Genomic DNA, 25,286 nt, shown 5'->3' on the forward strand with positions numbered 1-25,286 from the left:
CAACGTACTTGAAATAATATATTCAAACAAATTTAAATTCAACCATATTTGCTAATATGGTTAGCATATTAGCATATTTGCTAATATGGTTGAACGTACTTGTAAATACTTGCGAATACGTGTAAACGTATCTGTAGGCTAAATGGTACAAACATTTTTCCTTTAATTCCACAGGATATTGACCTATTTTTTTTTTTTTTGCACTTGGCCTACGTTATACCAATATGTTCAAAAATTAAGTCACAGAACATTGTTTATTAGTAATTTTTATGGTTTTATTGTTATGTCCGTTCAGCTTCAGCAGTGTATGCACATGCATAAAGAGGAAGTCAACCCAAACATATTTTTTCCCGACCAATCGAGGCTGGCCTGTTTTTTTTAAGATGAACCGTGATTGATTCAATGGCCAAACTTACTGAAGTGACGCGAAGTGCACGGGTTTAGGCAAATAGTTTTCATGAGTGACTGACGGTTGGCTGATTGGTTTTGCTTTGATTAAAACAATGAATCTCATCATTGTCGCACTTTTAACAGCCAAGCAAAAATGCACATGACTTTCATGCACATTTTGTGGGCTTTGTAGGACAGTCGTACTGTACTGGAGGCCCAGTTCCTCTATGGGCTTCTCAGTACAGCAGTAATATTAATTGTTCTTTGCTGAGGATAAAGAATATATGCCTGTGAGTGTTGTTATATAGTCTGACTACATTGCAGCAGTGTTTATTTTAAGATATCTGTTGCTTAAACGCTAGCAACACCGCCACATGCTAATTGTAGTTTCTTGCCTATAGAGCAGGGGTTTCCAATCCTGTTCCTCGAGGCCTGATGTCCTGCCTGTTTCCCATCTGTCCCTGCTGCAACACACCTGATTCAAATGATCAGATAATCAGGAAGTTCTGCAGAAGCTGGATAAAGATCTTGATCATTTCATCAGGATTGAAGAACCCTGTTATAGAGTTTCCAATTGTATGTTAACATTAAGATAGTTCTTTACAATTTCATGTGTGCCTGTGGCTAGAAAGCAAAGCGTGGAGAGTCAACTTGGCTAAAATCCCACCGGCCTCTTAAAGTATTGCCACTCCCTCCTTCCTATCGTTTCCTCTTATTGGTGGCCATCCAGGCCATCCTTGACAGTCACGGCATGTTTTTGTGGTTCAACAACAACAAAACACCGCAGTGTATATTTCATGTAGATCTTCAAAACCAGATAGAGGGTCACGTTTTTTCTGCTGTAGCGCTTCAGCTGAAGTTCAATCGCGAGTCGCCAACTGTATTTTTTTACAGATGATCAACTTCAGTTGCTTACGTCTGCGTCACGTGTTGAATGGACCTAAATCTCAGGCTAGCTCACTGTCTTTACTCAGTCACTCATTCACGTTCAAATGTTCCAGGATAACAAACACATGTAACACTGTCTCACACCATACCCAAATATGTCAATGCATGTTTGTTTCCTGTTGTGTGTGTGTCGCGATGGGCTAGCGTGACAAATTAACATTAGTGCATCTTAGCTGAGCGCTCAAAAAACTTCAAAAGGTCACAAACTGATAGACTCCTAAGATCCATATCAGCTCTTTTCTCTCAAAAGGATGGTCAGTAGCTCAATTTTTCAACTCCATATACTGTACTTCGCATCTAATGACTGCGCATGTTCTTTTTTCTTCTTGGTCTGTTTTGATGTGAAAACAATTTTAAGAATCTTGCGGACTCACAGGGGACCTAAAACAAAGACGCTGGATGCAAATTCCAGCAATGCTTTTGCCAGATTTCTCTTGTCTGTGCCAGCTAATTTTACACAAGGGGGGCCCTCACACATCAAAGCCAGTCTGATGACACCAACCCACAGTTTGATTTCACAACATCACAGAATCTACCGTACTACTGCTTCTACTTGGACAAGTAGACGTGCAGATGGAGCAGATTCTTGTCATATTACCTTGAATGATCTTTATATAGCATTATCACACAATATTGACCTTACAGCAACATATTTTTATCCACATCAGCGTGGTGGCTGTCCTTAGAGAGTCGCTCATCAATGAAGAACCCTTTAATATATACTTGCCTCATCAATTTCTTACCCAATTGCCGCCACATTTGATTATTATTGATTCTAGGAACTAATTATTACATGGCTAACTTTAAAATAGTGACACAAAAAGAATCTACGGGCACAGTGTACCATCATATAATTAGCGCTAATACTCCTCTCACTAGTTATTCAGGATAACATTTACTTCTCATGGAATAAAGAGAACATCTCAAAATAAGACGTAGTCTGAAAAAAATACCACCATAAACCACTGTGGGCAATATCCAATCTCAAAATTTGACCTTAAAAGGGTATAACCCGCAAATTGCAGCTGCATTGTGGGATTTGGAGTTTTGGGTTACGTCAACCTTATTTTAAAGAATGATGCTCTTTTTAAGGTTCAAGAGACTATCATAAAGTCAAGCCTTGATTTTTTTTTTTTTTGACACGTACCATCTTTTACTATAAGGCACACTCAAAATGCTTTAATTTTCAAAAAAATCGACAGTGCGCCTTAGATATGGATGTGTCATTGAAGTTGAATAAGTTTGACTAATTTGCTGTTCTGGTTTGTTTGTGCAGTAATGCGCCTTATAACCCAGTGTGTCGTGTATATATAAAAAATTCCCAAAATAGACCTATTCTTTGAGGCTGCGCCTTATAGTCCAAAAAAGTATGGTACTTGACCATTTCTGGGAGTCATAACTGAGTCAATTTCAAGGCTACCATATGTACTCCTTCTTGTGACAGTGCAAGAAGTGTCAAGTGTTCTTAATAATGAGGTTTGCGCTACCGACAGATGTTCCTGTTAGATTCTTGGAACAGAAAAACAGACATCGCTCTCACACTGAGTGTGCGGAAAGATTAATTATGTTCTCACTGATTGTTATTAGCGGAAAGCCTGGGAGAGCGTGACAGAATGGTAAAATCAGGTGGGCAGGTAGAAAATGAGCAAGGATTGTGTGTGAATATTAATTTGTGCCGCGTGTATAAAAAAAAAAATATGGCTCAGAAATCTGTAATTAGGACATAAAATCTGAGGTGTTGATGTCTGTTGGAGCCACCCACTTGTGGGAAGCGCCTGTTTTATGAACTAAGGAGCAGTAGAAGCTGTGGAGCTGACAAAGCTCCGAGGTTATGAGGCTTTGAAGTGCGGCTGCTATCTCCGTCGAGGGGGAAAAAAAAAGACAGGGCAAAGCTGTACCCCAGAGAGAAGAACACACTAATCGATCGATGAGTAGTTTACAAGAGAACCGAAACACTCACAGAGGCACTGACTGTCATTAAAATAAATACATAATTGATGTCACTCAACACTTTTCCCTGTCTGTTTTAGACGATAAGAGATTGTTAAAGTTAGGTGATCAGGTACTGTTTTTGACATGAGGGTTAGGAAAAAAGGATTTGTTAGGGTTAGGGGATAATCTTTGACTGGGGTATCACGGAATGTTAGGCCTACCGGATTGTGTTAAGGGGTAGAGCAAAAGCAATTTTTTGTTTTAACCCCATGTTTTAACCCTAAACCTAACCATATCCTAATCCCGAATAATAATCATAATAATAATCATAATAATAATCGTAATAATAATAATAATAATAATAATAGGGCGGCACAGTGGTCGACTGGTTAGTACGTCCGCCTCACAGTTCAGAGGTCGTGGGTTCGATCCAGGCCCCGGCCTCCCTGTGTGGACTTTGCATGTTCTCCCCGTGCCTGCGTGGGTTTTCTCCGGGTACTCCGGTTTCCTCCCACATTCCAAAAACATGCATGGTAAGTTGATTGGACTCTCTAAATTGCCCCTAGGTGTGATTGTGAGTGCGGATGTTAGTCTCTGTGTGCCCTGCGATTGGCTGGCAACCAATTCAGGGTGTCCCCCACCTACTGCCCGAAGACAGCTGGGATAGGCTCCAGCACGCCCGCGACCCTTGTGAGGATAAGCGGTATCAATAATGGATGGATGGATAATAAGAATAATAATAATAAAAAACTCAAATTAATCCCAACAACCCCTTATCCCCAAACCCTAATCCATCCATCCATCCATTATCTATACCGCTTGTGCGCACAAGGGTATCGGGCGTGCTGGAGCCTGTCCCAGCTGTCTGCGGGCAGTAGGCGGGGGACACACTGAATTGGTTGCCAGCCAATCGCAGGCTCAGGTCACACAGAGACAAACAAACATCCGCACTCACAATCACACCTAGGGGCAATTCAGAGTGTCCAATCAATTTACCATGCATGGTTTGTGTAAACCATAAAGGTTTGTGTTTGTGGGTTAGGATTAGGGGAATTAAGGGCGTGATCGGGTTTGGGGTTAGTGTTAGGGGATATGGGACTGTTAGGAACCGGGGTTGGGTGTTTGAATTTCGTGGTAGGAGGGGATAAATGCTCGTGTTTGACACTTAGTGTTAATGGATATGGAATTAGTAGGTGCCGAGGCAGGGGTTAGTGTCAAGGAATTTGGGTTTGTTAGGGTTTAGAGTTAGGATTTAAGGGTTATGGTTAGGGGATACAAGATTGTTAGGGATCAGCGGATAAGCGATTTTTAGGGTTCAGCGATAAAGGTAAAAGTGTTTGATTTTAGAGGTTCCACTGTGGTTAACCTGTCAGCATGTTTGTTGTGCCCATTTGGCACCATTCGGTAAACTTTGGGCTGTCCAAACAGATGGCACTGTTTGCACTGTCCTCACAAATCGATCCAGTTTGCCTCTTAAACACCTTCTCTTCTTTTTGTGCCTTCTCTCCTCTGGTTGAATTTAATCCTTCCACTGCTGGGGGTGATACAGTCAGCACTCCTGCCAGTCAAGGTCAAAAACACAAATAAGGATGTGAGCTTGTTGCTGGGCTAACCTTTGGTCCTCGGACAGCCCTGTCGATATACTGGGTTTCCCAACAGTCCTTTGTAGAGTGTGGGAGTTGGTTGACATGTTGGCAGTAAAGGGAATTGCCAGGGCTAGGGGTTAGTATTAGGGGACAAGAGATAGGAATTGAGGGATTGTTCGGATATGGGTTTGTTCAAGTTAGAGGTTAGGTTTAGGGTCAAACAATAATGGGTGGTTAAGGTTAGAGGATAAGTGATTTTTAGGTTTAAGGGTTTGGGTTAAGGAATAATGGTTGGTTAAGTTTGGGGTATGGGATAAGGAATTGTTTGGGTTAGGATTTAGTTGATAGATGATTAGGTTTAAGGGCTGAAGCGATTTAGAGTTTGGTTTAGGAATTTGGGTTAGGGCAGGGGTCACCAAGGTTTGTGTGTTATTCAATACAAAGCCTTACCAGTTTGGTACACACTTCTGAATTTTGCTCAAATTACCTTTAATCATATGTTATTACTAATAAAATTCATCTATGTGAAGACAGTTCTCACGGTCATAATAAGGGCTTGTGTTAGACTGTACCACTGTAGTTAAACATTTCAATGATGAAAGTTAGAATGTTTGTCGAGACACATAACTTGCTTGGAGAGAATTCACAAAGTGATCTAGAATTTTGGCTTTTTCACCTTCTCTCGTTTCTCTTGCTACTCTCCTCCGATTAAGCTTAATCCTTACACCGCCGGGGGTGATCCAGTTGACACTGCCGGTCAAGGTCGTCACCGCAAATATGAACGTGAGTTTTTTTCCCAAGACTTTGGTCCCCTGAGAGCCTTTTTTTTGTCCCGGGTTTCCCACCTTTCTAGAGTACAGAAGGTGGATCACGCTCCCATCTCTCACAACAGAAGTCTGAGTGCCGTGGAATGAATTCCCCCTGGAGTCATAGAGGAGGGAGAATATTCCAGCAGCAGCTGCAGCAGCAGTGTCGGCATCCACAGCGGCGGCATTAGGCGACACAGAGCGGTGGAGAGAGAGCGGTGGGTGGCTGGCTGAGTCTGTGTGTGTGTGTGTGTGTGTGAGCATGAGTTCCGATGCACTGCGCTGAGAGCGGCGTCGTGGCGTGGCAGGCTGCACGTTCCCATCGGTTCCCCCACCGCTCCTCTACCCGAGGCGGGGATGCAGCATCAGCAGCAGTGAGGACCAGCCCCCGGCTGGTGGCATCGCACACGAGCAGCTTGAGCAGCAACACCAGCAGAATGGTGGCCGAGCTGGAGACCTAACCGCCGACACCAGCGTGACGGACGAGAGCCCACGCGTGGCTTCCCGCTCCAGGAGCCATGTGAGAGTGTCTCGGGCTACCAGCAACTCTTGGACATGTTTTCCAGGTCCACGTCTGGATTTTTTCCCACGTTCGAACTTGTTTTGTTTCTCCTGGTGCTCTCTGGATGTCCCGAAGGCACCTGCGCGGCTCGGACGAAAGGGAGATGGAACAAGGGAGGTAAGGGAGCTTCCCAGTATGAATTCTTTGGGTTCCCAGATGGTTCCCAGTGATGTGATGTGATGTGAGGTGGTCTTGGGTGGGATGCTGATGACACCAAGGCTGACCTGGCATCCACCGACTTTTGGGCACTCGCAGTGACAGCCGACAAGTAACTTAACCCTACTGTTAAGTTGTTGGTCAAATTGTTTTAATGTTTTGAATTTGTTACGTTTGGATAATTAAACACACCCTTGGTCAAACGGAGCGTAGGAAAATTAATGACATTTTTGAGAAACGATCATAACAGGAGGATTATTTCAGCCTTCTGTTGTACTTTGGCAACTATTTTGCAATAGTAACTAATGATGAGACATAAACAATGGTTACTGGATTCATGGGTCCGATTGACCTGGCAACATTAATACAGTTCAGAGGCATGAAAACATAATAGGAGGGACAAAATCACCTGGTTTGTCGTAATTTGGTAAATATTTGCAATCACATGGTTTGTAATTGAGTTACTTTTAAGATTATTGCGATTGTTTTTATTTTGTTTCTGGTGCGTTTGGATGAATAAACATTCAGCAGGTCAAATTAACCCAAGAACTGCCAAACTTTCTGAGAAACGGACCTAACACTATGTCAGCATTTTGCTGTACTTTAGCAAATAATTTGCAATGAAATGGTTAGTAAGTATCAGATTTTTTTTTTTTCTGACATGTTTACTTTGGCATCTCTCTTTTTGATACCCCGGGCTACTTTCTTAGCCTTTCAGTGTGGCACTATCCCATAAAGCTTCCCTTGGATGCGCAATGTGTAAGACCTGTGCTTCTTGGTTCAAAGACCAACTGAGTGCAGATGTGTTAACGAGACTCCTCCGTGGGAGCGGTAGCCCCTCGCTGTCTATTGTAGGGACTTAATCCCCTTTGTCGGATTAAAGGGACCCTCTAATGTTGGCGCTGAGGCTGAGATGCAGCCCCGTCGGCATCGTTGGCTCTCAGCGGGATCTTGGGGTGCCTTCAAAGAGGCACATTGACCACCACCATCTATTTAATGATTCCTCGCCACTTTGACTCTTCTTTTGCCCCGTCGTTCTCCACCTTATACTGGAGTCAAGCCTTAATGAGTTGGCGCTCGCTCTTGGATTGATATTTCGTGCTCCGGAATTTTGCTTAACGAAAGAGATTCTTTTTTATGTGCACATTTTCCCCTCCTGCTTTGTGTTTATATGCTGCATTAATTCTCAGAATTAACATAGGAATTAGGTCGAGAGTTGATTTCATTTCTGTCAGATGAAACTTTGAAGAACTGAGTGGATTATTAGGCTGTTGTTAGCGATGATGAATCGAACTGTTTGGCGCCTTCCCAACTAAGGGCGAAGGCGGTCAGAGTGAGGACCTGCAGCTATGTGTGGCCTCTGGTGAAATAGAGGGCAGTGACCTGCGTAGTCATAACCAGACTGTAAATTCTCTACTGTATATATGAGCGCAGTTAAACAAATAATACCACAGCCTCACTCGAACCGAGAACCCTATTTCTTGATATGATTCGGTGACAAAATGTAATCTTGTGCATTATCAGTAACAATGATCAGAGTGTAAATGACAGGGCCAGAGTGGGATGCAATTTTAGCCCAGGAGTTTCATGGCTCAGACCAGACCATTTAAGTTCACAACATTGAAAGAGGAGGTCAACGCAAACATTTATTTTTTCAAGAATATGTTCTATGCAAGCCCACTAGTTGAAACAGGGCATTCTGAAAAATATTGCGTTTGTGGAATAAGTGTTAACCGACTCGTTTTTAGCCATCTCTGGGGGCGGTCATTTTGTCTTCTGTTGACTGAAAATGACATCACAACTGCTTATAATGACCAATCACGGCTCAGATTCAGAAAAGAGGTCAGCTGTGATTGGTTCCTGTTTAACTTGTTGGCTCAATATTGGTATTCGACGTACTTAGCCGATTCTGACTTCGGGTCCGGAGCCGCACCAGTTCGAAGGCTAGACGCCGGCCAAGGAATCGAAATTTAGCACCGACATTCTAAAATGGGAACAATTACAGGAGAACCAGAATCATGGTCCCAGTTCCACTTGATTCTCTGTGATCGATTCCCAACCCGACTAGCTCAACAATAGCGTCTCTACATGGCGGAAGATAACGAGCCTTTTGAAAAGTAATCACAATTTGTCAGTAAATCACAAACCTTTTTATTCCTGTCAACTGATACTTTCACTGCATAGTTTTGGAAGTTTTTCTTTTTTCTATTGTTTATCTCATCTATTTTTGATGTTATCGTACACTAAATGAGTCTATATCGCTATCTATCGAGCACTACATGTCCCTTTAGGGGGTAAACCTACTATTTGACTCTTCACATGGAGAACACTTCTCACTCTTTAGCTTGAAATCTGCGTTGGTTATATTTTATTTCGCCAGCGGTGTTTTCAATTTGGAAAATGATCAAAATAGCTGCGGGGAGTTGTTTTTCTCCCCCATCTAGTCATGACACACTGCTTTTTGGATTGCATCGTATCCCTCCCCAAAGCTGTGACAATCACAGTGCTGCCGTTCCCTGGGAGATAGAAACGATAAACTTTACTGTCACCTTTCAAGTCCGAGGGGCTTTTAAGAGGGAATACCAAAGGATTTGGCTGATGCAATCAGAGTGAAAATGCGTCGGCTGTTATTCCGAGGCAATGATGCACACAGAACACATAGTTTAAAGTTGCTTATCAAAAATACGAGCGCGTAAACCAAAGCGCTGCAGCAAGGCAGCGATTTATTGCATGTCACAGACACGCGGATGTTGTAGTGCTTTATGGCAAAGCAATGGAAAATAGAAATCGGGAAATGTCTTCAATTCAGGGAAATTACTGTGCCGTTTACGTTACAGCAAGTAATGTGATTTTATTTTGAGGGTGGATTATTTGTTACACATGGGCTGAGCCAAATGTGATCAAGGGCCACATTTGATTTTTAAAAGGGACAAAAGGGCGAGGTCATTCATTAATGAAGCTAATTAAAATGTAATTGATGTAAAATACTTCATTTCAATAATTAAATAATTCATGTTCATTTTTAACTTATTTACAATGATCCTATTCACTGCCGTGGTTGTTGATAATCAGAATCTGGAATCCAGCAGTCTACTGCCCCCGAGGGTTAGGGTTAGTCAAGTGTGTTTTTCAGTGGGTCGGCGTGGAAGAGGGTCTTACTGAGCGTGTCTGAGTAATTCAGATTTGTAAACCGCTGTGATGACAGATTTCTGCAGATGGCAACATTGTATTGCTTTGGATTTGAGATGAGCACACGTTTTGAGTAGAAAATAAAGTGTAGATGGTCAATTTGGCTCGTCATGTCAATTATGAGGTAAAGAAAACGCAAATTCAGGTACCTAACCTCAAACCCGATCAGGGTATATTTATGTTCAGGTATAAACAGAGTATGTGGAGTGGTCTAAATAGTAGGCTACAAAGTGTCTGTTTCAACTGTGAGAAAAGATTAGGCCGTTGATGGAATGAATGACGAAAGCCATGTAAAAGAGTAACTTACTTTATGTTCAACTTGAGGCATGCAAAGAGTCAGTGTCACTCATTGTGTATTTCTTTGGTGCATATCTGTACATACATATTTTGCCATGAGAATACTTGAATCAGTCTTGGTTTTGTTGGCGACCAGGAGACTCCCAGGTGGGCTCACCTATCTCTGGGGTTGAAGTAACCAAGGTAGTTAAAAAGATTCTCGGTGGCAAAGCCCCGTTGGTGGATGAGATCCGCCCGGAGTTCCTAAAGGCTCTGGATGTTGCGGGGCTGTCCTGGTTGACACGCCTCTACAACGTCACGTGCTCATCGGGGACAGTGCCTCTGGATTGGCAGACCCCTGTTGCCTCAGGCCAACCTTTAGCACGTCGCGCTGGAAAAATACACTGCAATGACAGACAAAGATGCCGACCATTTGGGGACCCTTGAACTAAATAGCTAAACAAATAAATTAATAGCTCCCTGAAGTTAACCCAGTTTGAAACGGTTCTCTTATTGGCCATCTGATCTTTAAAAAAGGCCGATGCCGATATGCATCATTCTATTAGAATATCGCTGGGGAACAACATTTTTGTTGGGTTAGGTCTGACAGCTACTTTTAACTAATTTTTGTGTGCAGAATCTAAAATGGATCTGTTTGCCCTCCATGCATTTATGTAAAAAAAAAACAACAACTAAATGACAGCATAAAATGAAATAAAACTTAGAAAGTTATGTCAGTGGTCACAATGTTAAGAGAAAAAAACAGCACTAATCCTCCTAATTCTTACTAATCACCCCAGCCAATACACTAGCTTTCTTCTTGCAAATATTGATATTATTAATTTATTGGGATATGCACACGCCTTTCACCGTCTCAATTTCGACTGCACATACAAGTTGCCACATAGCTGGAGATGAGTCCAATTGTAATTAGCTGGCAATTCTTACTGCAGCCAATCAGATGCTTACATGCAAGATGTGGAGAAAAAAAAAACTTAACATGCTGGAAAAAAAAAACTGACTGCCGTTTTGGAATTAGCCCATTTTAGATTTAATCCGAATGAAAATCTAACTCAGAATTGTTTCCCAGTGTAATCACCCCAGCCAATACTCAGTCTATCACTACTTCATAATGTAACTGGCCCTGGGGTTGTCTTAAAAACCAGAGCAACCGTACATGACCACACTATGCCCACCTGTGGCTTATACATCATCACTATGCGATGCACTGCTGCAGATGTAAAGTAGCCCCCCCGCGCCCACGACTACCCCGTTAGCCTGTCTGGGGAAATTGACTTTGCTCCATGGTGAGCCCACCTGCTGCCGGGCTTGCAAGAAGCTTGTTTGACTAAGCAGCATTTTGCTGAGGCAGACAGAAAGGAACTGTGCAACGATAACGCACGGTCTTGCCCACAGCTGAGCAGACTGTCTGTGACATCTGGGATGGAAGTTGGACTACCAGATGTGGAAAGCCAAAGACGAGTGGAGGATTCGCGTCAAGTTGTTGGCGCCATCACCGTGTTTGCCGAGCGTTAGCCTGGGATGGGGATGTCCTCTCATATTGTAGGGGACTTGAGATGGGAATTAGAAAAGAAAATGAACGGTTGGCTCTTAATAGTGAACTTCAATATGGTTGGGGGAAATACATTTTAGTATAATCCTGACTAAGACAAGCACATTTCATCAAAATACGGCACAGTCCTCCACCACATACACCAGTGACTTCTAGAATCTAGATCAGGGGTCACCAACTCCGGTCCTCGAGGGCACCTGTCCTGCATGTTTTCCATCTCCCCCTCTGATGGAACACACCTGATTCAAATGATCAGGATTATTATCAGGCTTCTGAGGGGCTTGCAGATGATCTTATCATTTGAATTAGGTGTGTTGCAGCAGGGAGGAAAGGGAAAGCGTGCAACATAGGTGCCCTCAAGGACCAGGGTTGGTGACCCCTGATCTAGATTAGATTAGAAAAGCTCCAACATATATCTATTATAAAAAATTGACTTGTATGCAATAATCACCACATAGTTTTCAATTCACAAATTCACCTCTTCAGATTTTGTTCTGTAGAAATTATCTCCAGCGTTTCGATGGGGGGGGAAACTCATTTATTTGATTCTTTTTTCTTTTGGAGCGGGTGTGTGTGGGGGGGGGGTTGAAATGCTATGAGTTGCACCCTTGCTAAATAGGAGTTGTAGTCAAAGAGTATTACAGTAATATCGGAGTCACAGAAGTATATCAAAGTGATGCATCCTAACTGAGAGACAAGCTTTGTATATTGGTGAGGAACTAAGATTAACCAGGGTTTTTAGTGGAAGCTACACTCTAAAAACAGTTGGGTTAAAAATAACAATTTTGAGTAAAAAAGTGGACCGATCCGCTACTTGGGTCAATTTGACCCAACTTTCTGGTTTGTTTTTATAGAAAACAACAACTTTACTGTTGTACAAAACATTGCAAGAAGGCGGGGTCAAATTGAACCAATCAGTGGATCAGTCCACTTTAATTAATAAAGCACTTTGAGTTGCATTTTTATGTATGAAAAGTGCTATATAAATAAAATGTGATTGATTGATTGATTGATTGACTTTAATTACCCAAAATTGTTATTTTTTTAACCCCACTGTTTTTAGGGTGTACATAGTCTTTGCCACATATACATGCACACTTCTTTTTTTCATTTTTTTTTTAAATCAAATGATCTAAAAGCCCTTTATTTTGAAAGCTAATTTTCTAAGACGGGTTTGGCATTACTAGTTATTTTTATTTATTTTATTTTTGTTTCTTTTATTTTTCATAGGGTAAGCAGACTCGGTCAGGGTCAAAAGCACGACATTAAAACATCTCAGCATAGCATCAACTCAAAGGTTCGGCTGTCGCAATCAGCCATCTTTCTTGTCGGTTTAAGTTTGCGATAGTGTATGTTATTTTGAAATTGAATGACAGCGTAAATAGCCCGTCGCCCTTCCCGCGGGATGCCAGTCGTGTCCATGCCACAGCAGGACAGCAGCGATCTGGCCGGAGGGATTGAATTTCTGTACAAACTAATTGGGTGGAATATTAGGCAACAGCCTGACACAGAAATGAAATGAGTGTCTTTGCTTTTAATTAATGTGTTTTGACTGGTGTCTCGGGGGTAAAGGGGGCACAGCGAGGGCTGCGTGGATCGGGGGTAAAATCACGCACACTTTGTGCTGTGTGCTCTTTTACTTTTTTTTTTTTTTTTTTACTGCTGACTCAAAGAAGATATGTGTTGTTTTTTTTATCACAAGTAATTACAGGCCGGCAAATTGATGAATAACAAAGTTGCTGTCTGGTAATTGAAAAGGGCAAGAACGGCACAAACCAAAGCCTGCTGTTCTTACAGGCGTAATAATTAAGCTTTTGCGTGTGAAGATTCACTTTCTCAAACGCCCACGCCTTTTGAAAAATACATGTCCTACTGTGCGTACCCGCCAGAATGCGTGGGCGCCATTGCATATATACGCCGGTACTAACAGGATTGACTTGTCATTAAGCAAACTGTATTGCCGTCCGCCTCGGATCACCGGAGGGCCACTAAGAGATATTCAAGGCTATGGAAATAATGATATTGTGCCAGTCGCCGTGTTTGTCCAAGTTCTTTGTTATATAAGTCCTACGCTGTCATGCTGCTCTCTTATGGCAGCGGACAAAAATGGATATGGTGCATTTACATAGCTATATTTATACATCAATCCACAGTTGAGAATTCAGTTTCCCATCTTTCATATTTGATGGGAAGCTTGAAGCTCGTCTGGTCATGTGGCTTGGTAGCCGAGGTGAGCTTCAGGACCTCGCCACATTTCACAATTCTCATTGATACCAAAGTACAGTGAAGAATTCTTAATTCTAAATATTTATTCAACACAAAAATAATCAGTCCAATTTCATGGAGGAATACAGAAATTGGAGATTTACTGTTGAGGAGTTGAAATTATGAGCATTTGGACAATTTTAAATGGAAAAAAGTTATCTAAACGGTTAATCGATTATAAAAAATAAATAGCGATTAATTTGATAATGGATTAGTTGTCTCTAATTAATCGTTGCGGCTTTAATTAGAAGCTCACCCGAAAATGTTTGTAATTGCTTACACATGCCACAAGATGGCTGCGAAGCACGTTTTACTATACTATTTTTAGTATTTTACCATAGTGTACTAAAAAAATTAAGCTCCTACCCAAACTCCAACATAGTTCATTGGCACCAAAATGCCACAATATGATGCCAAAGCAATATTTTTAAACTGGACAAGACTTTGGACTAAGTGCCAAAACAGTTTTCTTCAGCTAATATCAGTGAATTAAAAAAAAAAAGTGCAAATGCTGAACTGTAAATATTCAGGGGTTCACTGTATTTTCAACAATTCCAACTTTGTATTGTTTAATTGAAAAGCAGCATAAAAACACTTCGGTATCCTGGTGAGCCATCTCCGAAATAACATATGTACTGTTTGCACTCCAAGAAATTTCAGTTATTGCGAGCAAAGCAATTACAGGCTGCAGATAATGGATTCAAGCTGATTGCCAGCCTCTCAACTGCCACATTAGATCTAACTCTGTAAATACGACACGCCATGCTGGTTTTGTTTGATTTTTACCCACCGCTGAATCCTCAAACTTGTTCCTGACTTGGCAAAACCCAGCTGCTCTCCGTCACACATGGCCTTACATATGCGTGACTGCTCAACTCTGCTTCATATTCAACCCCACCACCCTCCCACCTCACCCCCGCTCCCCATCTTGCTTTATACACATGGTGAGAGATGATGAGACGGACGCAGGACACATTTCACCGGAAAAAATGTAGACGCAGGTATTTTTAAACATGTCTTAAGCGGGGTAAACACGTACATACACACAATTAGCCTAAGTCTGAACAATTCCTCTCTCTCGTGATCATTATTCTTATTTTTTCATTCCAAAAGAGGATCCTTGAGGATTGTGTTAAGAGCAGGCTAATAATTTAGGATTTTTTTTTACATTTTGTTTTGACTTTTGTTTTTTAAATTCAGTTAGTTTTATTTCAATTTTAGTGCAGGTTTTTTATTTTTTATTAGTTTTTTTTTTTTTTTTAACATTGCTTAGTTTCAGTTTTTCAATTATTTTTATTATTATTACTATTAGTTTACGTTTTTCTTAATATATAGAGTGTTTGTCGAGGGCAAGATAAAAAAAAAAAAGGAATTGTGTCATAAAGTAATCTACGATTCAAAAATGACTGTGTGACTTTGTACTGCGTCATCCACTTTGGGAAGAAGACTCAGGATTGTCACAAAATAGGATATATTGAGTGGTTTTAGGCAATAGTTGCAAAGTAAGATCACAAGACTTCTTAACAGCATTTTAGCGTCTTCAAAAGGCACAGAGTGGTAACCAAACCTCCAATATTGGGTTAGTGGGAGATACCTCACATGTATGTCTAAAATGTTTCATTGAGTTGTCTTTGAGTAATTTAGTAAAACAAGCCAGCTAGCTAAAGTCAATTCTGCAGTGCGTTATCCATTTAATTGTCAAAAGAGCATGTTTGTGCCATTAATCCGAGCATCGGAAAGGTGGAAGAATTACGATTGTTTACTTTTGTCTGAATTTCTGCCACATCTGATTTTGAATCAACTTCCCTGGAAGAAGCTTAGCTAACATAACGTCTTCTTTACAACTGATACCTCGCACACTAAAGCAGTAGCGAAGAAGTCTAATGTCATCAGTCAAGCCATAACGTACTTTATTCAATGGCTCTGCCTTGGTCAATGCCATCAAAGGTTTGTTTATCAGTGGTGCCATTGAAGAAAGCCATGTGACATGGTGGTGAAAAGATCTATTACATCCTCGCAAATGTTGACGGCTTTTTCACTGTCAGATTGAGTTTGTCAATGACGTCGTCCACGGTCAGAATTGGAAACGGAAGTAAGCTTATCTGCGAGCCAACTTACTCTGACTCATTCGCTCTTTCAGTGTACCGCCTTACCTCTCTTTGCTCTCTGCGATAAAACTTTAAAGAGATAAGAAGCTTTTTTTTCTATTTCAGGTCACCATTAGCTTGAATAATGCATGGGCAAGAGAGAGGAACAGTTTGAGTCCTACGGAGGATAGAAAGGCGCAGCCTTCAATTAAATTATACATCGTTATCGCAGCTGGCGAGGCCCGGCCGCCGCGCTACACCCTCTCCGTCCGCCTCTAAATGTTCCGTGTTACTGTCTTGTCCAATATGGCGTGTCAGGGAACAGCCTCTTCCGGCGCAGAGGCTGGAGTGCATTTCAAAATGCTCCACTGCACGGACAAGGAACTCACAGCTGACTTCCATGAAACTGAAACTGGCATCCATTTTGCTTGAAGCGTTTGGAAACTCTATTCCTTGTATTCAAATTGATTGAGCACGTTTGGAAAATTGGCCTTTCACAGACATTTTTATCATAACATCACATGTACTTCAGGGCCCGGTTGTTCACTTCGCGTTTATTGTAACCACTTATTGACCCCTAACTGCCCATTACATTCTAAACCTGCCGTTAGCTAACCGACTGTTAAATATGCCTTGTTTAAAATATGGTAGGTCATGTTGCTAATTAACGGCACCGTCAAAGTTAACTGTGTGGTTAAGGTCACTGGTTAGCGTCGTTGTATCACAATTCCTCATTTTGTTTACTTCCGGTTTTGCAAAAAATGTATCCTGAGCACTCCTCGGAAATAAAGAAGCAGGAATTTTCCCTGCTGACGAGGAAAACTTAATTCATTCTATGGTTGAAGCTAACTGATCAGTGCTGACTTATAGTACATATATTGTACGTATAACACAGTACATATATTATTGTATGTTTTTTTTATAAACAATTGACGAAGTGGTCCGCTGATAGTGTAGTGGTACACACCCCCGAGTTGTGTGCGGGCAGCGTGGGATCGATTCCCGCTCAGTGACAGTGTCTATGTGTGCCCTGCGACTGGCTGGCGACCAGTTCGGGGTGTAGTCTGCCTTCGCCCGTTGACGGCTGGGATAGGCTCCAGCAACTCCCCGCGACCCTGTATAGGATAAGCGGTTTGGAAGATGACATGACATGACAATTGACGAAGTATGAACAAATATATACCTAACCATGAAATCATCGCTAAACTTTATTACCCATGTTATCAATTTCTTCGTTGAAAGTATTAAGTTTTTATGCAAGTAATACTGTAACGACCATGCTGGAGAGTATGTTCAAGGGGAATAAATCCAAGTCATTTGCACACACAAAAAAAGTCATTTTCTTAACAAATTTATTAAAGGCCATGTTGCACAAATAAGTACAGTATTTTCCTGATTATAAATCGCATTTTTTTTTTTCATAGTTTGGCCGGGGGGGGAGGGGGTCGATTTATACTCTGGAGCGACATATGTGTGAAATTATTAACACATTATATCGACTTGTACTCCGGAGCGACGTATAGTCCGGAAAATACGGTAGACCCCGAGAAGAAGACAACTTGTTCATTCTAGGCCTAGCATACATGTTAACATGTTAGCATACAACAGCTGAAACGGGAGATCAACAGGCGGATCGGTGCAGCATCTGCTGTGATGCGGACCCTGTATCGGTCTGTCGTGGTGAAGAAGGAGCTCAGCCGAAAGACGAAGCTCTCAATTTACCGGTTGATCTACGTTCCTACTCTCACCTATGGTCATGAGCTGTGGCTCATGACCGAAAGAACAAGATCCCGGATACAAGCGGCCGAAATTGGTTTCCTTCACAGGGTGTCCGGGTTCTCCCTTAGAGATAGGGCGAGAAGTTCGGCCATCCGGGAGGGACTCAGAGTCGAGCCGCTGCTCCTCCGCGTTGAGAGGAGCCAGTTGAGGTGGCTCGGGCATCTGATTAGGATGCCTTCTGGACGCCTCCCTGGTGAGGTGTTACGGGCATGTCCCACCGGCAGGAGACCCCGAGGATGACCCAGAACACGCTGGAGAGATTATGTCTCCCGGCTTGCCTGGGAACGCCTTGGGATCCCTCCGGAAAAACTGGAAGATGTTGCTGGGGAGAGGGAAGTCTGGGCTTCCCTGCTGAAGCTGCTGCCTCCGCGACCCGACTTCGGATAAGCGGGAGATAATGGATGGATGAACAGCCGGTTAAACATAACCCAGTTTTGAACAATAACATACCGTTAAAGTTAATGGTCGGTTAAATTGATTTAAAAAGTGGTTAAGAAATAACCGAGTTTTGAACAACCGGGCACTGGTTGGAAAAAGCTAAAAAAGTCTCCAAGTAAACAAACCCTTCCATGTCATTTGACCAACACACAGTGATTAAGGAAAGAGATATAAATGGTTTGAATGATGATTTTTAGCCTTCTCTACCGCCGTAGTTTTTGATGTGTGAAGGGTCAATCGAAAAGATGTTAGGCGCATGGTAAATTGCCTTAAATTTACATATCAACAGGTACATGAGTTTTCTTTTGCTTGTATTAATGGTACAGATGTGCTGTTTTGGTGGTAAAATGGATTGATGACTGTAGAGCTGACATTCGCAGGCTAGTAGGGGTGTAAAAACAAAACGCTTCAAATCGGTTTTGATGTATAATATTCTGACCTGATCAAGACCATTCCGACTAAGATTTTATTCCGAACGGGTGGGGTGGTTTGTGTAGATTGATGATAATCCTATCGACGCGCATGAAAACACATCTGAAAACCCCCCCCCAAAAAACGTCTTGTGATGTCTGTGTACGAGTTTCTGTTATTTCGGAAAGCTAGTAGAAGCTGAGCGTGCCAAACTCATGGCGGGGGTAAGACTGAACTGGTACATTTGCAGCTCCATTAGGAAGTTTTAACTCAACATAACAGTGCAAATGGGAAAAATATGCGAAATAACGCTCACGTTTAAAGTAGTAATGGACGGAGCGATGTTTTGTTGGCACAGAAGTTGCGACAGCTTCTTCTTCTACTATTATTTGCTGCATATTTGGTCAATCTGCGCATGTCAAAATAATTTGTTCCGAGAGGAAGTGTGATGCATGACCACGCATGTCCTAATCGGATCAATGTTTTTAGTGTCCATGAAAACACTGCATACCATCATAATTTTAATCTGAACTCTGATCACATTAAAGAAATGCTGTCCATATAAACGTAGCCAATGTGGTACTATATTACTGCTCAAATATTTTCTTGTTTGGAAAGTGCAATGTAAATTCTGATTCAATGAAAGCACCAATGGCATTTGTTATTGCTTTGGCTCAATGTATGTGAAGAGCTCCGGAGAGGCCATTTAAATGTCACTGGAAATTGAGGTTTTTTTTTTTTTCCTGCGTGATGCAATGACATTTAGCTAGACATACTGCCAAAAGCACTTGCCAGAGGCTGAGCTGCACTGTGTTTGTTTACCGTTCAATCGTTCCACTTTTTGTACCTTCCGTGTGGGAACGCATTACAAGTCTTTAGCATACTGGAAAATTGGAATACATGTGCTGTTACCATTGTTGCGGCATCAGATTCAGTTTTGCAAACCTCAGGGGCATCAATGATTCAATCAAAAGCGACTTGAGATGACCTCAGGCATGGTGAACGCAATTTGAGTTTACATCTAAGGCCACATCAAAGGACTACATTGACTGTACGAATTCTCTTTTTTATTTTCCTTTGACACCAGTAGATGCAGTACGCACCCTCCTTGTGAGAAGCATGTCAGTGCAGTATTTATAGGAAGCCAGGGATTTAGAAAGCTAAGATTAAGGTCTGCAAAGGCCACGTATGCATTTTGCATTAGTGTGCAGCTTTTTTCCCCTTCTTCCGAAATAGCTGCAAAGGTGGCTTTCTTGACACGCTGGAAAGTAGCAGAAAAACTGCTCCAGTTTTATTTGGCCACCTTGGATATATTTATGTCATTAGGAGTTGCTGTCTTGTTCATGTTCTGCCTCTCTGTTTCACTTTATAAGAATGAGTATCCTGATGAAGATGTCTGAGTCCTCAAGGGTCCCCAACATGCACATCCAAAAATCATTCCAAATTGTCCCTGAGTAGCACTATCACCTATCTATGACGTTCATAGAACCATGCGCTTCCTTTTTTCACAAATTTGCGAAAACATTTGCATCTACATTTCTGTTTTGTTCTGTCAAGATGGGGTGCATGAGTGTACATGAATGAGAAATAAAATTAACTTTTTTGATTTTGGCAAATGGCTGCAATGACAGAAATTGAAACATTTCAAGGGGTCTGAATATTCTCTATACCCACTGTATGTACAAAATACATGCTCTTAATACATTTCAGTTTACATTTCTCAATGCATGTATAAAATATCAACTATCTTAACTAACCCAACAACATAATAACCACAGGGCTTTCTTAAATGAAAATGACAATTCAAGGAAGACACAAACAAAAAGCTGAACAGCAAACCAACATGAAGCACAATAACTCATTCTGTGCATTTTATTTTTCACAAAAATCAACTCACTCAATATTGTAATATTACTGAGGTTGTATGTTTGTCCCACATACCATTCCAAAGCCGCAAAAAAAATATTTGGTCTATTCATGTTGTAGTACAGGGCAGCATAAAAGACCCTGTGTAATTTAATTAAGCCATGTCTGCCATGTCTGCCATATTACAACTTAAAACTATAATTGATGCATAGTCACTTTTTGGCACCCATTGCTAATTAGCCGATTTTCTCCCCTATTTAAAAAAAATAAAAAATAAAAAAATATATATATATATATAATTTTTATTTCAGGACTTTCTTCTCCATTTACCCTCAGCTCTTCGTGGAAAAATTATATTGAATGTTGATCAGCATTTTTCGAAGAATGTTTTGGGTTTGAAAATCAAAGATATTAAAAAAAAAGTTTGTGGCGTTGAAAATTAATCAGAGTGCCAGTGCCAGTTGCCCATCCATTTCTTAGATGAAATAACCTTTTTTTTATTTTTTGCCATTTGTTCAAATTGGGATCATTTTCACCATGAAATAGGGTGCAAGAGCTCATTCATCGCTGTTTGCAACTTCATATAATGACATAATTGTTGTTGTGACTTTTGAAGAAAACTGAATGGCAGACGATTGTCATTCACGTCATCAGCATCCTTGGCTCACCAACTGACTGCGCGAAATGATGAGTAAAGTAATAGCGCTGGTCACCAATCATTTTGGCAGCCATTGCTCATTGCCGAGTAATAATGATTCCTCCATCCAGTCAATGATGAGGAAATTAATTGGTTCACGGGCTTGGGAAATGGTGGATTTGGGCAATTGAGTTTTAATCAAAGGAGAGGTGGGGACCATTTGTTTCGTTTCAACACATTTTCAAGTCGTTACTGTTCAGAATGGAGGATAGAGCGTCTCAGCTGTCAGCAGAAAGTTATCTTAAAATGGAACTTATACTATAACAGAACTTTGAGGCTTAAACTTTTTTTCTTTTCTACTTGGACACTAACTGCAGCAGACTGTTCCCAAGAGTGTCATTACCTGCCCCGCATTAGGGCCGTCTTATATTAACATTGTCCTTAGTCCGCTAGTTAATTAACCCCAAAGACCTTCATTTGCAGTCCAATAATGTATAACAATGGATTAACTTCCCATTCTCATTACTAAGATTGATTGATTAAAATCGCGGCTCCGTTATCGGTTATGTTCCAGTTACGAGCGCGCTATCAGCAAGTTGCTATGATTGGGTTGACCACGAACGGTAGTGGAATCCCTCAATTCGTTGAGCCTGCTGCAAAAATGGAGAGGCGCTCCAAGTCTTTGTTTTTACAGCCACAATACAGAGCCGGAATAGTTTAATCCAACTAGTTTGTTTTCCCTCTTAATGGGGATCACAGTTGGGTGCAGAGAAGATCAAGTGTTCCCTCGGTAATCTTGAGGGAGACTCCCAAAAAGGTTGGCAAGTCACTGATACTGTCAAATAGGGTGTTACTGAGGGGTTCTTTATGAACAATTTGCAGTTGTTTCTGTGGGCAAAGTTCATTTGGGTTTTCCATAGCGAGTTGGCTAACGCTTGTGAATACGATCAGCTTCTCGGCTAGTTTAATATACCAAATGGTCGACGGCTACAATATGCAAGAGACGTTATTTCCTAAGTGCTCGGAATGGCCTTGACTTCAGTGCGCGCTTGCTGCTTGCAGCTTTAGTCCTAAACATGCCTCAAGTTTGCATGTTGCGTGTAGTCAGCGTCGCATGTCAGCAGTGCGGTCCTTGGGTTGAAAAACATAAGTATCGAATCACATCGTAACGCGACCCGTGTATTTTTTTTCTTCTTTCTTGTTCCCAAAGCTCCATTCATAACTAAAATGAGAGCACCTCATTCAAGGTTGCAGAATACTAATTAATGACTGTGTTTACTTCTGTGACAATCAAGGAAACAACCTGAATGCATGTTTTTTTAGTATTGCGTCTTTGGTGGCTGTACGAGTGGGACGGCTAATGGCGGATTCTTACCTAACTTAATCCTTTCATAATTTACACGGTTGTATAAATCCTATAATGAATTTGTACATAACTCTTTGCTGGTTCGGCCTTCACAATGCAATAAGGAACATAAACGTATGTTACACAAGAACCGACGAATGAATGAGCCGTCGTGCTTTGTTGTGGTATTTTCTTGTCATCCCCATTTGAAAAGCCTTTTTTTCCACTTGGAGAATCGCGCTTGCCCATCTTTACTGCATAATAAATGGCCTTGCTTGAGCATGGCATTGTTATTTGTCTTTTGTGTGGGCCTCGATCCGTGTTTGCATTTTGATGGCAACAGTTCAAAGAAATAGCCTTATTCTATCACTTTTCTTGGAATAATAGAGCTGAAACATTTTTCTAATAGTGTTGGCCATGGTGGTTTTTTTTGCTTTCTGAAAGACCCTTACATAAGAGACCAAAAAAAGTGCTTTGATCGGCTTGACCGCTGCTTAGGATGCTTAAAGTACCTTGTTTTTGGCCATCATGATTGGGCTCACGTCTTGAGTGCCCGAGAGCGGGAAGGAGAAAAAATGCTGAAAGTGGTGTGGGCACACTCACCTCTCTTGGATGTGAATTTGGGTACTGAGGATGGACGTGGGAAACGTTTTAGAATCCGACTGATGAGCACTATCATTAATGGAATTAGAATCACTAACTTCATATGAATTGCCATCCATACACAGGGTGCTGCCAAAGGCCTGTCGAAATAGGCATTGGTGTCAAGGAAGTCGACAAGACCCTAACTTCTACCCCCTTACCCTGGCCCGACAAGCCAAGTTGTGGTGGCCCTGCCAAAACTAGCACTGGCCTTGATTTAAAACAATATTGAACCAAATTCATAATTATATCTAAGGCCTACCTGTGGATGAAATAGTGAAGCATGTAGTTTTTGCGGCCATCCACACACTCTACTCCCCTGTGTGTGATTTAGAAAAATTTAAAAAAGCAATCATTATAATTACATTTCTTGATGAAATTTGTACTAATGGTGACTCGGCCAGCGTTTAACTTTGCGTGGCCCAACACATTTACGTGGTGGCCCTGGGCCACCACGTGAATGTCGACCCCTGCATACATGTGCATTTACCTTTACCCATTTTGTAAACCCCATGAATGCGGCTGGCAATATTCAAATCGGCATTAGAACCAGCGAGCACTGCATTTGAGTGTTTATTGCCCGATTCATCATGCTCACTTCGCTTGTCCAGGGGAAAAAAAAATAGAGAAATCCGGCCCTCCATCTAACAGCATGTAATAGCTTTGTCTTGCATATGCGGCGTAATGAGCGTATAAACAAATGGTCTTTGCAATCTTGCAGCTGATGCCCCGCAAAAAGGCTCTGAGAGCATGATTTCCTGTGAAGTCAAAAGTACTGGATGAACCGGAGGGGCCTTTGGTGTAGAACAAAGCAGGATATTATTCTTGATGTCGAGTATTATTTCTTCTTATGACATGTTAAAAATGGAAAAATGATGATGGTGAAGTTTAACGGCACAACAAAACCTCCAAAGTCAAACACAATCCAGGCTGTAATGCTGGTTGACTTCCAAGTTGTTCTCATTTTATTTCTAACTGTGATTTAGGTATAAAGGAAAGAAACACAAGACGAGTGGCAGCAATTTATGTTAGCATCTGATTGGTCAAATAAATTGGTGTGTAAATGTAATATATTTTTCTCAGCAACCACTCATTTCCATGTCACAGAACGTGACATTTAAAAATCGCCCAAATATTGCTTGTGTTAAAGTGACACTACTGTGAACCCCCAAGAAGTTGTCAATTTAAAGTAAGATGATCCACAGGTTAGGATAAGACTAATTGTTGACAAAAATTGTGCAGATTAATAATACAACTACTGTAAAACATCCCAAAAGCTCTACAAGTTAAGTTAAAGTACGACCAGCGTAAATTCCCCCCCAAATTGTACTGGTTATAACGTGACTATTTTCATTTAAATCCTCAGCCAGTAAACAATAAACAATAAAAACAGTAAACAATATAAGAAATTGCAAAGGTTCAAATAAAATTGATATAAACCCAATAAAGTACACAATAACCTGCTCTGCCACAATACTCAAAAGCTGTACGAAATCAGAGAGAGTTGCTATGACTTAAGGAGTACAAGTCTATACAACAAATCCAAAACAAGAACAAACATTAAGCAAATGTGTGTTTCTGTAAGAAGTGATAATTCGTGGAATAATTTCGGAACTGTCTTAAAACGGTGTGAATCACTTGCTGTGTTCAAAAACAAATTGAAAAGTGAAGTACAAAAAAATTCTATATAAATCAAAAATAAGTCAGCAAATGTCTCCATGTTTTTTAAAATATGTCTGATTGATTGTAATGTAATCAAATATTGAGAACGGACGTGTATGAGAGTATAATGATAGATGTGCGTACGTATTGCGTGTATGTTGGCATATATATCCAAATGTGTAAGTGCAGTTGCATAAACAGCTGTATATTGAATTTTTCCTTTTCTCCTCTTGGGACATTCTACATCAATGACTTATTATTGTATTAATATGAAAGGAAAACATGAAAGTCAATATACACAAAGAACAAGGAGTAGGACTAGATAAGTTCTGTACTTCGTCCTACTACTTTTGAACATGTGAGAGTGCTTAGTGATAAACATTTGTGTTTTTCTCTTTTTCTTTTGTTTTATTGTTTTGCTCTATCTGTTTATATGTTCAATACATTAAAAAAAAGTGTGCAGATTATTAAACAAGAATAAAATCCCAAAGGTTGCTAAAATAAGAACTCACATTCTTCAGATATAAATAACCATACTGTCGCAATTGTGTAGATTAAAATAATAATTGAGTAAATTTACCAAAAGTTGCACTGACTAAAATATGGTTTGTTCAAAATAAGCAAAATAAAATATAGCTACCGTAAATCCAACTAAAATTGCCCTGCTTAAAATATGATTACTGTAAATCATCCAAAGGTTAGCCAAGTAAAATAAAACTACCATAAACCCTGCAAA

The 25,286-nt window shown here is 41.0% G+C and overlaps 1 protein-coding gene across 5 annotated transcripts in view; it reads left to right on the top strand.

Moving 5' to 3' along the window:
• The first annotated feature begins 5,889 nt into the window (after positions 1-5,889).
• The window catches only part of robo2 (roundabout, axon guidance receptor, homolog 2 (Drosophila)), a 372,150-nt gene continuing 352,753 nt past the window's right edge, over positions 5,890-25,286 (top strand). For all 5 annotated transcript variants that reach the window (XM_086035298.1, XM_086035303.1, XM_086035302.1 and 2 more), the window contains exon 1: positions 5,890-6,341. In XM_086035298.1, the coding sequence (XP_085891424.1) occupies positions 6,218-6,341 (124 nt within the window). In that variant the 5' untranslated portion in view covers positions 5,890-6,217. The remainder of the gene's footprint in view (positions 6,342-25,286) is intronic.

The sequence above is a fragment of the Filicampus tigris genome, chromosome 7 (genome assembly GCF_054856515.1).
Source record: "Filicampus tigris isolate MCC_2025a chromosome 7, RoL_Ftig_1.0, whole genome shotgun sequence".
NCBI classification, from domain to species: domain Eukaryota; kingdom Metazoa; phylum Chordata; class Actinopteri; order Syngnathiformes; family Syngnathidae; genus Filicampus; species Filicampus tigris.